At 40.3% G+C, this 14,110-nt stretch overlaps 1 protein-coding gene across 2 annotated transcripts; it reads left to right on the top strand.

The window, feature by feature from the left end:
• The first annotated feature begins 1,857 nt into the window (after nt 1-1,857).
• LOC133731969 (uncharacterized) lies at nt 1,858-12,344 on the top strand. 2 transcript variants are annotated; one of them, XM_062159419.1, is made up of 18 exons: nt 1,858-2,789; nt 2,868-2,937; nt 3,702-3,784; nt 4,471-4,560; nt 6,561-6,911; nt 7,256-7,353; nt 7,708-7,790; nt 7,876-8,002; nt 8,572-8,635; nt 8,973-9,070; nt 9,179-9,263; nt 10,119-10,239; nt 10,493-10,594; nt 10,797-10,861; nt 11,043-11,124; nt 11,209-11,288; nt 11,734-11,849; nt 11,942-12,344. In XM_062159419.1, the coding sequence occupies exons 5-17, from the start codon at nt 6,664-6,666 to the stop codon at nt 11,789-11,791; spliced, it is 1,311 nt and encodes a 436-aa protein (XP_062015403.1). In that variant the 5' UTR covers nt 1,858-2,789; nt 2,868-2,937; nt 3,702-3,784; nt 4,471-4,560; nt 6,561-6,663; the 3' UTR covers nt 11,792-11,849; nt 11,942-12,344. The 2 variants fall into 2 exon arrangements, with proteins under 2 accessions (XP_062015403.1, XP_062015405.1); XM_062159421.1 differs by lacking the exons at nt 1,858-2,789; nt 2,868-2,937; nt 3,702-3,784; nt 4,471-4,560; nt 11,942-12,344 and having other exon boundaries at nt 11,048-11,124; nt 11,734-11,792.
• Nucleotides 12,345-14,110: the final 1,766 nt, after the last annotated feature.

Below are 14,110 nucleotides of genomic sequence, written 5' to 3'. Positions count from 1 at the left end.
TAGACAACTCTCGGATCCTGGATCCGCCACTGCCTTGGACAAACCAAGGTCTGTTCTCCAAAACATAAAAAAGATTCTCTTCACAAGTAAAGAGAATTTTAAACCAGTCAGGCCCAAAAGGTGAAATTTGAAAAGAACCCAGGAGACCCACCCAACTGCTCTTGCACCTTGAACGAACACTTTGAGAAGTAACTTCCACACCAAACACCTGACCAACAAGACAAAGTCAAACCACTGCAAGTGGCCTAGTGGTTCTTGCCTAGTTGGGTGTGCTCCCCAACCTAGGTTCGAACCCCGAAGCTGTCAAAGTGGTCAGGCACTGTGCTGCAATGCACAGTTGGAGCATTTCACATGCGTCGAAGGGGTTTATCTTGGACCTAGGAAGCTTTTGGGTTCCCATTGACAAAGTCAAAAAAAAAAAGACAAAGTCGATCATAGTCTATGACCTCATCCACCATGACATCATCAACTGCATCTACAACAGGAGGAGGAGCAGTAAATGAAATATTATATGGGCCTTGTCGTACAATGGTTTGAGGTGGGGGAGCAGTAGGCAAATTAGGGGCAACATGAAAACACTGAGCATTAGGCCTAGGATTACTGGAACCCGTATCAACCTACACAGTAAAAAATTAAAGGTCTGGGATTATGACTCGTCCCTTCACCGAAAGGAACAAGAAAAGGATTTGGGTTATGACTCAATCCTTCACTAAAAGGAACTGGTAAAGGACGATCGTTTTGGTTTGTGAAAGAGTGTGGAAAGTTTGGCTCCATAGTTAACAGCAGACTAAATGCGAAAAAACTGTAGAAGAGTGAAGATATATAGGAGTAAAAAGAACAGAGGTGGCAGTCCAAGAGATCAAAATTAGTCGTTTAGATTCACCTAAGCGCACTATCAGATTAGAAAATCGAAGATCATAAATGTGCACACTGAACATAGCTAGGACTAGGGGCTGCTAAGCGGTAAAGAAGATGATAACCAGAGGGTGGAAAAACAAGGATGATAAACGAAGGGAATGACAGCGCATACGAGACCTGATACTAAGAAAAAACACAAAAACGACACAAACCCAAACAAAACTAATCAAGTATGAGAACCCTAAAGAAAGCTAATAGTCTTAGTCTATCGACCCAGACAATCTCCACTCACGAGAGCGAAGAAGACTAAAAGATTGAAACAGTAACCATGCAAAGAGGAAAATGGCCGAAAGCCATGAGGTCAAATTCCATTGAAAATTGAAATCAATATCAATAGAAGTTAGCTCAAAAAGTAGGTAGGGGAGGAAAGATCGAAGACTCGATTGTAGAATAGAAACATTTTATGACCCGTGCAATCCATAGAAGGCGGGTTCTTGATTAACCCAGGTAGGAGAAGGTTACTGTTCATTGGAGAGGTTTCTAGATGTGAGCCCCCGAAATTTTTTGTTTAATTTTTAGAATGTAATTTTTTCGCCAATAAGATTTTCGCAAGGTGATTTAAGTGAAGAAATCGATTTTGGAAATTTTTGGTGACGAGATTCTTTAATTTGGGCCTTATGATTTAGGTTTGGGCCGAGATTTCTTTCATTTGGGCCTAGAAGGTTACTAAAGTTCATTGAAGCAAAGATCGTCGAAGCAAATTTGAAAAGAAGACTTGTAGTGACGATTTTAATTTTTAGTTCTAACGAAATCGAGTTTTAGGTTTAGGACGACGTCGAGAAATTACTAAGGACAAGGGAAAGGAAAGTTACGAGCCCAAAAACCCGAAGGAAATCAGCTAGGAGAGTTTCGTAATTCATCGCAAGGGCAAAATTGGTATTTCACGTACACAAGTATAAATAGGAAAAATGGGAAACCCTAAAACCAAAACTCTCCCTTTTTCTCCCTTGCAGCCGCGTCCTCCCTTCTCTCTCTCTCCCGACCTCTCGTCCCCTCTTTCTTCTTCTTCCCTCTGCAAGCGCCAGAAGCCACTATCTCCGGCCACCACCTTGCAAAATCGCCACCACCCATCAATGCAGCACGAAGATGCGACCCAAACCCAAGAGAAATTGAAGCCATGCATCGACCCCAACCTCTCTCTTTCGTTCTCCTTCTCTCTGACACCGCCGGAGACTCCAGCTCCGGCCACCATCTCACCACACCATCACCACTAATCGAACCAGCACCAAAATCTGACCAAAGCCCAACTGAGATCACCACCAAGCATCGTCGTTAATCTCCACAGACGACCACCACAGTCCCGCCAGGTTGGCCGGCCAGAGCTTCCATCTCCGACCATCATTTCAACACACCGCCGACACCAACGTGCCCAGACCAAACCGAGCATTGAAACCCCAAAGTTTCGCTGACGATCGACGCCGGAAGACTACCGCACGCATCGTCACCGGAGTATTGCCTCTGCATGTCTTCGTTTTCCGTCCTCCAGTTCAAACCGAGCGAAACCACCATCAAGAATCGAGTCAGCGCCTTGTCAAACACCAAAACCCTAGGGCCCCGACCTCCGACTCAGACCAGAGCCGCCGTACGCGCTTCACGCGCCACTGCTGGCGTATGAGCCACCGCAGCTCCACCGCTCATGGATGCCGAATTTCCAGATAGTTTCGATTAGGTAATTATCTTACCCTCTCTTGGTTAAAACCCTGATTTTCGATGTGGATTGAGAAGCCCTAATCAACTGCTGTTTGATTTGAGAATTGAGGTTGAAGGAGTTCTGCATTTTTGGAGGACTTCGGGTATGTGGAGTTCGGGAATTTGGAGTTTTGGAGGAGGAGGAGGAGCTGCTGGGTTAATTTCAGTTGAAACTGGAGAAGGTAAGAACCATGTACAGGTTCTGTTTTGGGATACCGAAATGGTCAAGGTTTGGTTATTAATGATCTGGTATTGGTTAGGTGTTTACACGACTATGGGTGGTGGATTGCAGCATTTGGAATTAGCTTTCAGTTTGGAAAAGAAGAATTGGTAAGGGTCCGGGTTTTGAATCTGCTGTTTGGTGAAACTATTATGGTTGTAATCTGTTGTTTGATCGATGAATGAGTATGGTTAATGTGTGAAATTTTTAGTAGCAACTATGTGACTCGGTTAAGTCTTAGTATTGTGACTCACGATTGAAATTGTAGAAATGGGTAAAAAGTGTGAGTGTTGAGCATGATGTTGAATGCTTGGAAAATGGATTAAATAAAGGTAAATTTAAGATGACATTTTGGGTCAAAGGCTTAAACAGTTTGAAAATTGAGATTGGATCAATTTTACGACATAAGCTAAATGTTATGATTGATGTTAATATTGAGAAGTTGTTGACAAAGAAAGTGGTGGATTTCTTACGCTTAAGTTATTCTATTAAAGTTAGTGAAACAAAAACAATGAAAGTATTCTCGTAGTTATCATATCCCGGAATGAACTTAGTAAACAAAATCATTCGGGAATGGTAGTTGTGATTTATTTTCTTAAAGTAAAAGTGCTAAACAAAAGAAGGTGAAAGTGCCAAGTGTGATCACCATATCCTAAATGATTCAAATGCTATGTCATTTGGATTTGGATTATTTAGGAATGGATAATAGATTTTATCTACCAAAAGAAACTCTTTCAAGCATAAGCTCTAGATCGCTGTTTCGATCAAAAGATAATTCGTTGGACTATAAGGAAATTAAGTAAATGTTTTGGTTGCTCGGTTAGTTGAGTTATAATGAAGTCAAGTTACTTATTGGTTTAATTTTATTATAAAGGACCCGAGCGTGTGCATTTGGAAGTGGACAAAGTGTTGAAAGTCGAGAACGAACCCGAATGTGGGCAAGCACTCCAATTCCAGGTAGGGTGAGCTGTCCCTTCCTTGTTAGAGGCTTTTCAGTGTATGTGGAATGCTATACTAAGATAGTATGTTGCCTGCAAGTACGTTTTTGGTTGTTCATTAGTCGATGCCTCGTGATACATGTGTTTTCAGAACTGATAATTGCAAATTGTGAAAACCGAGGCTAGACTTGCATGTTGAGATACTGTACCCTTGTATGTGTGTACTTGTGACCTGAAAGTGAATGGGACCTAGACGCGTAGATTCCTAGGGATCCCACGGTGTCGATAACCGTGAACCTCCGGAGGGGGCTGTGCTCCTATGTTTGTCGGGGAAAGGTAAGTACAGACAGTGAACCAGTCATAGGAGACTCAGAGCCAGGAAATGGACACTTTCGCTACTTGTAGTCACAAGGACTACAGAGTAGTTGGCTGGTTCTCTTACTCAGGACGAACCAGATCGGTCACTGATTTATCTTATTTTAGCCGGCAGGTAAGTATCTCGGAGCTCCAAATTGTGTGAAGCATACTGCATATGCTTTTTGAAAGAAAACAAATGTTTGTGGTTGCCTCTTTACTTAAAGTATTTTTCGATAAACGTGCACAATATTATGTAGTAATATTTTCAAGTATATTATTTTTCAAACCTAGCATGGTTGGGTCGGCCCCTACTGGGCATGCGAGGACGAAAGCTCACCCCTACTATAGTGTGCAGGTTTCGAGCATGTGGTCGGGAAGCGTACAGGGGAGGCACATGGCACGGCTTGGCGCATTTCTCTTTAGTTTCATCAAAAGAAGGTTTTGGTCCTTAATCGGATTTTGTAGTAACTTACCTATTTACTTCTTATTTATTTGTTTGTTTTCTACTCACTTATTTACAAAATTCCGGGAGACCCGTAACCCTGGGGCGCGTCTCCCATACTTGTAGTTACTTAGTGATCCGTTTTATTTTCCAAATTGGGCTCCGATCGCAAGCCCAAAACTCTTAGCCCATTTCGAATTCCGCTTTTGAAAATGTGTTGTTTGGTTGCTAGAATGATTTGTCCAAGAAAGTGTTTTGTAAACCAACAACCTAAACTCAAAAGGCCTTGCGGTTTCGGGTTGATGAGCTATCGAGATGCCATTCGTGACATGTCGATTCCTCATTGGCTCGGAGTCGCGGCGCTGTGGGACCCCCCTTTCGGGTCACTACACTAGAGAGCGCTCTCTTACTCTTTTAAGAAATCCATGGACTTTTTTTTTTTTTTTTTTTTTTAATTCTCTTGGCAAATCTTCTCATATAGAACTTCAGGAAGTAGTTTCCCCCGTTTTTGGACAAGGAAGATTACTTGGCTTCTAGCTCGATCTGGATCTCCCTTGTGGAATCCCCAGACGGGGACCAGGACCACAAGAACTCTCTCTTAGGTTCTCACTTTCGACCTGTGTTTGGGCCTCACTTTCGATCTGGAGTTTTTGGGCTGAGCCCGATTTTCGACCTGTGTTTGGGCCTCACTTTAGTCTCTGCTTTTCAATGTTGGAATTTCTGTCACTAGTTTCGAAATCTGTCTATTATGGACTTGTACCCTTAGGGGGTGTTTGTTACATGGGATTGGATGAAATTGGACATCATTATCAGCTTATGTTATACTAATTCCATGTTTGGCAAGAAGCGGGACTATTTTAAATGAGACTCTAGAGTCCCAAATTCTCCCTAACACCTTCTTCCATAGACACCCCAAAAACCATGGGATTGTGGAAGCCCGAAGCCCTCATTCTCTCTACTCTTTGCTTTAGTGATTGACGAACTCTCTCATCAGTCTCACCTCCTCAAACCATGCCCGATGAACTCTCTTGAAAGCCTCTACAAATCTCACCTCCTCAAACCATGTCCGACGAACTTCCTCGAAAGCTTCTGCAAATTGAAAGCTGAGAAGAAACCAAACTGAATGATTGGGAATCAGATAATTGCAAAGGTAATGAATCAATGAAAGATCGTATTTTGAGAATTGGGTATTGGATGTTTTGTTGTTTGCTTAGATGGGTATTGATTGGAATTGCATAATTTTGGATTTGGGTGAAGGATTTCCATTCTGGTAGTAGAATTTGTTTGGGAAGAATTGCAGGCACCTTGGCTTGACTGGAAACCCATATCCCTTGACCAAGAACACGGGCACCTTGGCTTGACTGGAAGAGATCATTGGGTATGGCTTTGATCTGAGAAGTCTGAGAGAAATTGTTGATGATGTTGATGGTGTTGCAGGTCTGTGGTGTTGATGGAGTCTGGGTCTTCATGTTTCTTGTAAACTAGAAGTCTGGAACTTCTAACAATTCGTTGGCATGCTTGTATAATTGAAAGCATGTAGATACTTGAGATAGTCATTTAACTTTTCTGTTTATTGTGGTTGGGTGCTTGCGCGTTACTCCCATGTGGCCAGATTAGCTTTCTTCTGCAGAAGTAATCGTTAAGAACAACGAGCAGATGTTGAATTGTTGACTGGGGGCTGTAGTTATTAGTCCCTCCAACACCAAACATGGGTCAGGACATAGTAAACATAAGCCCAGCTTGAGGAGTCCGGGACAATTATAAAAATTAATGCGGGGTATGACAATCCCAGGAAACAAACATCACCTACAATTTATTGTGCTGTTGCCTTACTACTTATGCAACTTTCCCTTTTAATAAAAAAGACATTGGCAAACCTGTGCCTATTTTATTTTAGATTTTTAGTTATTATCGTAATTTGCGGTTTTCTAACCTCTACAGTAAATAGTAAAAACCCATGTCTCCGTGGTAAATAAAAAAACAATTCCAAACGTAGGTACCAAAAAGTGCCACGTCGTCAGCAAAGATACAAGTTGAAATGATAAAACGAAACTGATAGGATGTCGGAATAGCCTCATACATAGTACGGCAGAGAAGTTATGGCGGGAGCTTCACTGTCATCACTGCATTTGAAGAGCGCCGCTATCAGAATCAGGACAAGTAGTACAATTGTTAATGTCGCCAGTGCTACGGAGACCCAAACCAGTACTCGGGTCCAACTCCCCCAGAAGACCCGGAATTCCAGGGTGTTAGTGCTCGGTGGAACCGGTCGGGTCGGAGGATCCACTGCTATTGCCCTCTCCAACCTCTGCCCCGACCTCCAAATTATCGTCGCCGGCCGGAACAGGTAAACCATCCAATCATCTTCTTATCAAACCAAGAGTTTCCTAAGCTGCACCGGAACAGAACGGCATGGTTATTTTTCTCTTTTTTTAAGGATGTTATGCTAATCTACATGAGTGATTTGTGTCTAAAATCCACTGCACAAGAGTAATAGAGGAAAGTACCAATTAAGCTTTATTAACCCTATTAACGATTCCTAGAAACAACGGCCTGTTATACATAGATGGTATAGCAATGCTGTCGAAATGCATTGGCTTTCACATATTCTTTGGTTTGCCCATGTATGATTGATTATGGAAAACCTTTGCAAGTTGAGATGCCACATGGCTGCAATTGGGTTTCATACAGGGAGAAAGGCACTGAAATGCTGACCACTCTTGGGGCGAACTCGGAGTTCTGTGAAGTCGATATTAACAATGAAAAATCATTGGAAGCAGCTCTGGAAGGTGAACAATTTTCTAATTTCTTTCTACATGTTTTGTTTTTGGTTCCACGAATTTAATTTTTGTCTACTAGTATGGTGTGCAAGTGTACATCTATTTCACATTCTATTTTTTATGGGTCAAGTACAAACAACTGATTCGATTTATTGTGTGGTAAGTTTCTTCTGTTTCATAACTGGTATTGGAGAGAAAGTTAGAAGTTCATTTGATTAGTTTTATATGATAGTGGTCATAAATCGATGTCCATGTGGGTTATATGATCTTATTGTGAGTTTCATGAAACAGGGATGATCAGATTTCATTGTAAGCAAGTAATTTTATCATGTCCCTAAAGTACCCTGCAACTTCTGTCTGTAGATGCGGATCTTGTAGTTCATGCTGCTGGCCCATTCCAACAGGCAGAGAAGTGCACTGTATTGGAAGCTGCCTTAAAGACCAAGGTGATATACATTGAATTGGAAAATATATACGAACTGTTGTATAAAATGATATTTGACTTTGGCAATGTCTTTTGTCTTTCCACAGACAGCCTATGTTGATGTTTGTGATGATACAGCCTATGCATTCCGTGCGAAATCTTTCCACGATAGAGCAGTTGCAGCTAATGTTCCAGCCATAACAACTGGTGGAATATATCCAGGAGTGAGCAATGGTCTATCTTCAGCCCATCTTGTTTTGTAATACACAAATGTGGTACACAAGCGGGTGCATATATATGATCTGTGTTTGATATAAAACTAAAGAAAATTGATTGAACAAGATGAAGTTTGAAAGATATGTTCCTATAAAGCTAAATGTAAGATACTAGTAATCTGAAATACCAGTCTTCTTTATCCATGGATATAGGTGAGAGGTGTTATTGTCTTGCCATAGGTAGAGCTAAAATAGCCTAAGCTGAGAAACCCCTACTAGGGTTTGTTGAATTGAGAACAGTTGTAACTCACATGTAAAATTGAAGGAATCAAAACTCATAATGTGGTATTATAAATTTAGATTTGTCCATGCAAGTTTTAGAAAATCTCAAGGACTCATGATGCCTAGGTTTATGTGCCATTGTTAACGACTTTCCCATTCATTTAGATGTTAGAACACCTATTTAAGATATATGTAGTCATAAGTTTATAGGTGCTCAAAGATAATATTTTATGTGAAAGTGAAAGGTGGACTATATCTACAATTTCCTTGTCTACCTAAAACTGACTGCCACTGCTATAATGACAGTGATGGCTGCAGAACTAGTTCGTGTCGCAAGAAGTGAAAACAAAGGAAAACCAGAAAGGCTAAGGTAACAATTTTCTTCTAAACTTGAGGTTACAAATGCATCTCCAATTGTTGGCGTGTACTTGGTCTTTTTTTCTATTCTGGAGTCTTTATGTAGTTTGAGTGGTGTCTTCCAATTACAATGTGTTTCAAATCAAATCAAAATATATACTTTCTTTGGCCACACTTCTCAAGATCCATGACCAATCTTCCCCAATTAGCCTCTCACGTCACTTTTACCGACTTTAAGATTAATTGCTTTGGGGGTTTACTGATTTTCAAACACTTCTTGATTACCCCTATGATAGGCTACAAGATGAATTCTGTTCCTAACAAATCATGTGCATATATGACCTTGCCAGGTTCTTCTACTACACAGCAGGTACTGGTGGGGCTGGTCCAACCATCTTAGCTACTAGTTTTTTGCTTCTTGGAGAGGAGGTTGTTGCATTTAATAAAGGTATCAACCATGTCTACACAAAATTTTTCTCCTTTTCTCTGTGTTTGATAACTAATCAGGAATTCTGTATGTCACACACCTAACCATGATAATGGGCTCCTCAATCAGGAGAAAAGATCAAACTAAGGCCATATAGTGGAATGCTGAAGATTGACTTTGGAAAAGGCATTGGAAAGAAAGATGTTTATCTATTGTAAGTTGTGCAAGAAGATATTGCTCTCGAAGAAGCTACAGTTTTATGCATGAGTCTGGAGTCACAGAGTCATATGTCCAGTCAATTATATAAAAGCACACCTGAAAAACCATTTAACAATGCCAATATGGTCAGTGTGAAGATGATGCAAATAAGTCTCACAGAGTCCACCTCCCCCACCCACCCCAACACCAAAAATCAACAGGGTAGAGAAACATTTGAACCTTATTGCTACAGACCATTTCCTGTTCGATTTCTAGGTATGTTCTTTCTTTTTGATGTCGTAACATATCAATCACCAGTTTATACCACTCCCTATCACTAACAGATACAATAAAATGGGTCAATGATAATAATTCAGCATGGTTAGGGAGACTGACAAAATGCCCATACTGGAAGCTGCATTAAAGATTGATAAATCGAAGAAGTCCCTCCACAGTTGTTGCAAGAATTGCAAAACAGATATACTTATTATCTACCAAAATGGTGGTACAGCTAAACATTTATGAGAGGCTCTCTCATAGCCAGGTTGAGTTTTGTCAATTATATCAATGAGGGTTTGCGAGTCATGCAGTAGTTGATGGATTGCAGAATATCTTTTAAGACTTGGATAGCATAGTAGCCCTCCATGAGATGTCTTTTTTATTCTCAAATCACTTTCCAGAGGTCAGATCGGGCCTACATTCCCATTCTTTTGGAAGCATACTGATTTCTATTTAGATGAACCAGTTGGTTTCTGACTTTCTGTCTCTCTGCTCATGTAGTAATTTAGTACACTATGAAGTTGCGTTTGGTCCCAATAAGAAAAGCTTTGTACAGTTGTACTTGTACTGAACATGGTCTTAATTTTTTCAGGAATTTGCCAGAGGTAAGAAGTACTCACGAGATCCTAGGAGTACCTACTGTCAGTGCCCGGTTTGGAACTGCCCCCTTCTTTTGGAATTGGGCAATGGAAGCCATGACTATTCTTCCTGCAGTAAGCTATGACATTTAAAGTGTCCTGTATCTGTTCAGTTGATTCAGATTTGTATTTCTAGCTGTAAAATTTGAAACTTTTATTGATAGTCCCCATAGTAAATAGTTTAGACTTCAAATGATAATTAGTTGACTAAAAATATGAAAATTTGTTATATTATGCTCACTGATAACAAAACATTAAATTTTGACTTCTAAACTAGTTTGCTAGTTCTTATAATAATTTAATAATAATCTAGACCTGAACATTGCAGGAGTTGTTGAGAGACAGAAGCAAAGTCCAACAGATGGTTCAAATGTTTGACCCTGTAGTCAGAGCAGTTGATGAGATTGCTGGAGAGCGTGTATCAATGCGGGTGAGGCAATATAGACACTAAAAGTACTATTTGAGGTTTTATTTAATCATCTTCTATCTCTAACTTTTTCAGTATTAGATAAGGAGAAGTAATATACACATTGTTTGGAGTATTTTGAGTACTTGCACCATCTCTGTTACCGCAATTCAGCTTTCTTCTTTTCTCTTACCATCTTTTTTCTTTTTGGGGGTGATTATGACAGGTTGATTTGGACTGTTCTGGCGGCCGCAATACAGTAAGTGTATTCAGTCACAAGAGGCTTTCTGTGTAAGTCTTAAGCTGCCCAAAGATCTATTTATCTTTTTTCTTTTTTTCTTTTGGGGTCCTCTTTAAATGTCTATTAAATGTTACAAGGTTGTTTTAGATGTAATCCTTGGGACATATGTATTTGAAAGTACCTACTGTAGGATCTGAATGAGATGTGACTGACATAGAATCTGTTTTCCAGATCAGTTGGAACTGCAACATCTGCATTTGTTCTGGCAGTTCTTGAGGGAAGCACAAAGCCTGGAGTTTGGTTTCCAGAAGAGGTGTGTAATAGAGCCGAGTTGTTTATAAACCTAAACGCTTCACTTTGATGCAATAAGCCTTTTTATCAAATTCTCTGTGTATAGGCTGAAGGGATTGCAATTGAGGCAAGGGAAGTCCTTCTCAAACGTGCTGCACAAGGCACAATAAATTTTGTTACGAACAAGTAAATTTTCCGATACATTCTCTGCTCTGACATATAACCTATGATCTTATAATCAATTATGTCTGGTTCATAACCTATATTGGTAAAGATTTTTGTGACACCCATTGAGGAAGGTTGAGTTAGATATTATATAAGGTTGTTCTGGTGGATGAATCTAAGAGCCTGGGATTTTTGGTTCTGGTTGGAGGCTATGGAGGGGAGGTGATGTAAATTGTTTTCGCTTTTTAGAAGTGTTTTCCTCATGCCTTATGGGTAGCATAGCAGAAAATAAGAATTCTGTGCTGCTCCCACTTTCTGTTATTTCATTTCCTGCGCATAGATCGAGTGTAGTTATATGTAATGTTGGCTATTCCATTTTCCTTTTCTAAAGATTTTATGGTTCCATTTTGATACAATGTTGGCTATTCCATTTTCCTTTTCTAAAGATTTTATGGTTCTTGAACAGGCCTGCATGGATGGTGGAGACAAATCCGAAAGAGTTAGGGCTGGGAATATACGTGTGATACTCAAACAGTAGTCACACTAGAAGTTCTTCTTCAGCTTGTCCACCCTGTTGCAGAGGTAATTATACTATTAAAGCTTGTACCTTCTACCAAATATATTCTCTTTCCTTGGCTTTTTAAGCCAGTTCTTCAAATTAATTGTCGTTTCAGGTGGCAGAAAGTTTCACCTTTGTGGCAGTTGCATACTTATCGCATTTTCCGGTACCAAGATTCACAGATAGTAGGCGTTTTCAGAAGTCAGAAACATGTGCTATGTCATTACTTTGAACAAAATCTGGAGACGGACAATAGTGATTTGCGCACTATATATATGGTAGTCTGTAGACTAGGAAACAAAGGGAATGTAAGATTTACAATGCCTGTGGGAGTGACATGGATCTAGATTTCTCATTCTTTTCATCGATTAAGTATACAGTCAAAATCACCCAAAACGACAACAGGAAAAGATAAACCCAACTAATCTAGCTAAAATTTCTGACCATTTGATATTGTAAGTGTCTTTGTGGATATACCTAAAGCCAGCAAGCAGTGGAAGTAAATTGTTGGTACATAACATAGTTCCAGGATTTTTTTTAATTGTATTTCTTATTGTTTGGATAAGAAAAATTCTAAAATTTTATTACACTCGCTATTTTAGCAAGTTTACAAACGACACTCTTGCATTCTCTCCAAAATAAATAAATAAATAAATAAATAAACTCTCTTACTCACCTAAGGAAAAACTGTGAGGAATAAATGTATCATAACAACATATATGAGATTTAAAAGCGAGAAAAATTCAGTCACTGTCCCCAAACTATGCTGTCAAGACCAATTTGATATCTGAACTCTCAAAAGTATCAATGTGATACCCAAACACTTATTTTGACATCAAGATGATACTTCCGTCAAAAATTCCTAACGGGGCCGTCGGTTTGCTAACGTGGCAAGCACGTGGGCCCAAAAAAAAAAAAGACCAATTTACCTTTTTTTAATTCATTTTTTTTTCTTTTCATTTCTTTTTCTTCTTTCTCTTCTTCTTCTTCTTCTTCTGGGATTTTCCTCTAGCCAAACCGCCGCAACTTCCGCTGCAAGCTCCGCCACCACATTTCCTTACTTACCTGACAACGTCATCAGCCACCCACCCCAATTTAATGATTTTAATCATACAATAGTACAATACAAGCCAATACAATTTGATAGCTCGATCAATCTAATCACGGTGAAATTGCTAAGCAACAGCAACGCCCAACCAACGAACTGGTCAACCAAGCTCCCAAGCATAACATGGTTCTGTCTTCCATTTGAAGTTATAGGAATTGAACAAACCACAGCACAAAGAGCACCGTATGCCACCACAGCCTCTTGCCTCACCCCATAACCTTTGCAATTCAATTTCCGGACAAACAACATAAACAAAAATAATTTCGGCTAGATTACATACATGATTTTTGCATGACTAGAATCGAAAGCAAAGCCATTTTAAAATCTAATCCCTAAATATAAATTGAGGCATAGTATGAAGCTACATACTTCCAATTTCAACACAGTAACTCACCAAGAGTTTCAGAGAGAGACTTTAACCTTGAAGAATCAGAAATCGAACCAGAAAATAACCAAGAGTTTCTGCTTTGCTGCTTGAGGAAGAGAGCAACCAAGAGTTTGAGGTTCTTCGATTGAAAACCCAGAAAGTAATGGAGATGTTCATGAGAGAGATTGATTGAAAACCCAGAAAGTAAAAGCCCAGATAGATCGATTAGAACATTGCTTCGTCGTCTCCGATCTTGTCTCTGCCGCCTTCTCCGAGCCTCCCGGCGGCTGGTCCTCCCTCCACAAGCTAGCAGTTCTGCTTCTCTTCAATGTGAACACACCCAATCACAATCACAAACCCAATAACCATAACATCAACCATCCTCAATATCACACACCCAGAATTTACCACAAAAAAAAAAATCTAATCTTTACCCAAGCCGTCGATGAACGCACAGCCACCGCCACCATCAAGGCCTCTTGACCACTTCAGCCACCGCGACTTCGACGCCACCTCCGCCAGCAGCCGCTCATAACCCTCGACGTCGTCGTTTAATCTGAGTGACAACACTCCCCTCTGCCTCTGGTTCACAATTCGCCATTGGGGAGCAGCTGCGAGTGGGAAAACAACGGCGTCGTTTTGGGGATGGTGATCCTTGTCATCTTCGAAATTGACGGCTGCGGCGACATCGTCGTCTTCGATGTTGGTGTCCGAATCGGCTGGTCGTGGAGGAGTACTAATAGGTACTATGGATATGGAGGCATGGTGGATAGTGAAGAAATCAAGGATGAAGTTGGTGAGAGAGAGGA

Source organism: Rosa rugosa, chromosome 2 (assembly GCF_958449725.1).
Source record: "Rosa rugosa chromosome 2, drRosRugo1.1, whole genome shotgun sequence".
Taxonomy (NCBI): Eukaryota; Viridiplantae; Streptophyta; class Magnoliopsida; order Rosales; family Rosaceae; genus Rosa; species Rosa rugosa.
This window is presented reverse-complemented; position numbering and strand designations above follow the sequence as displayed.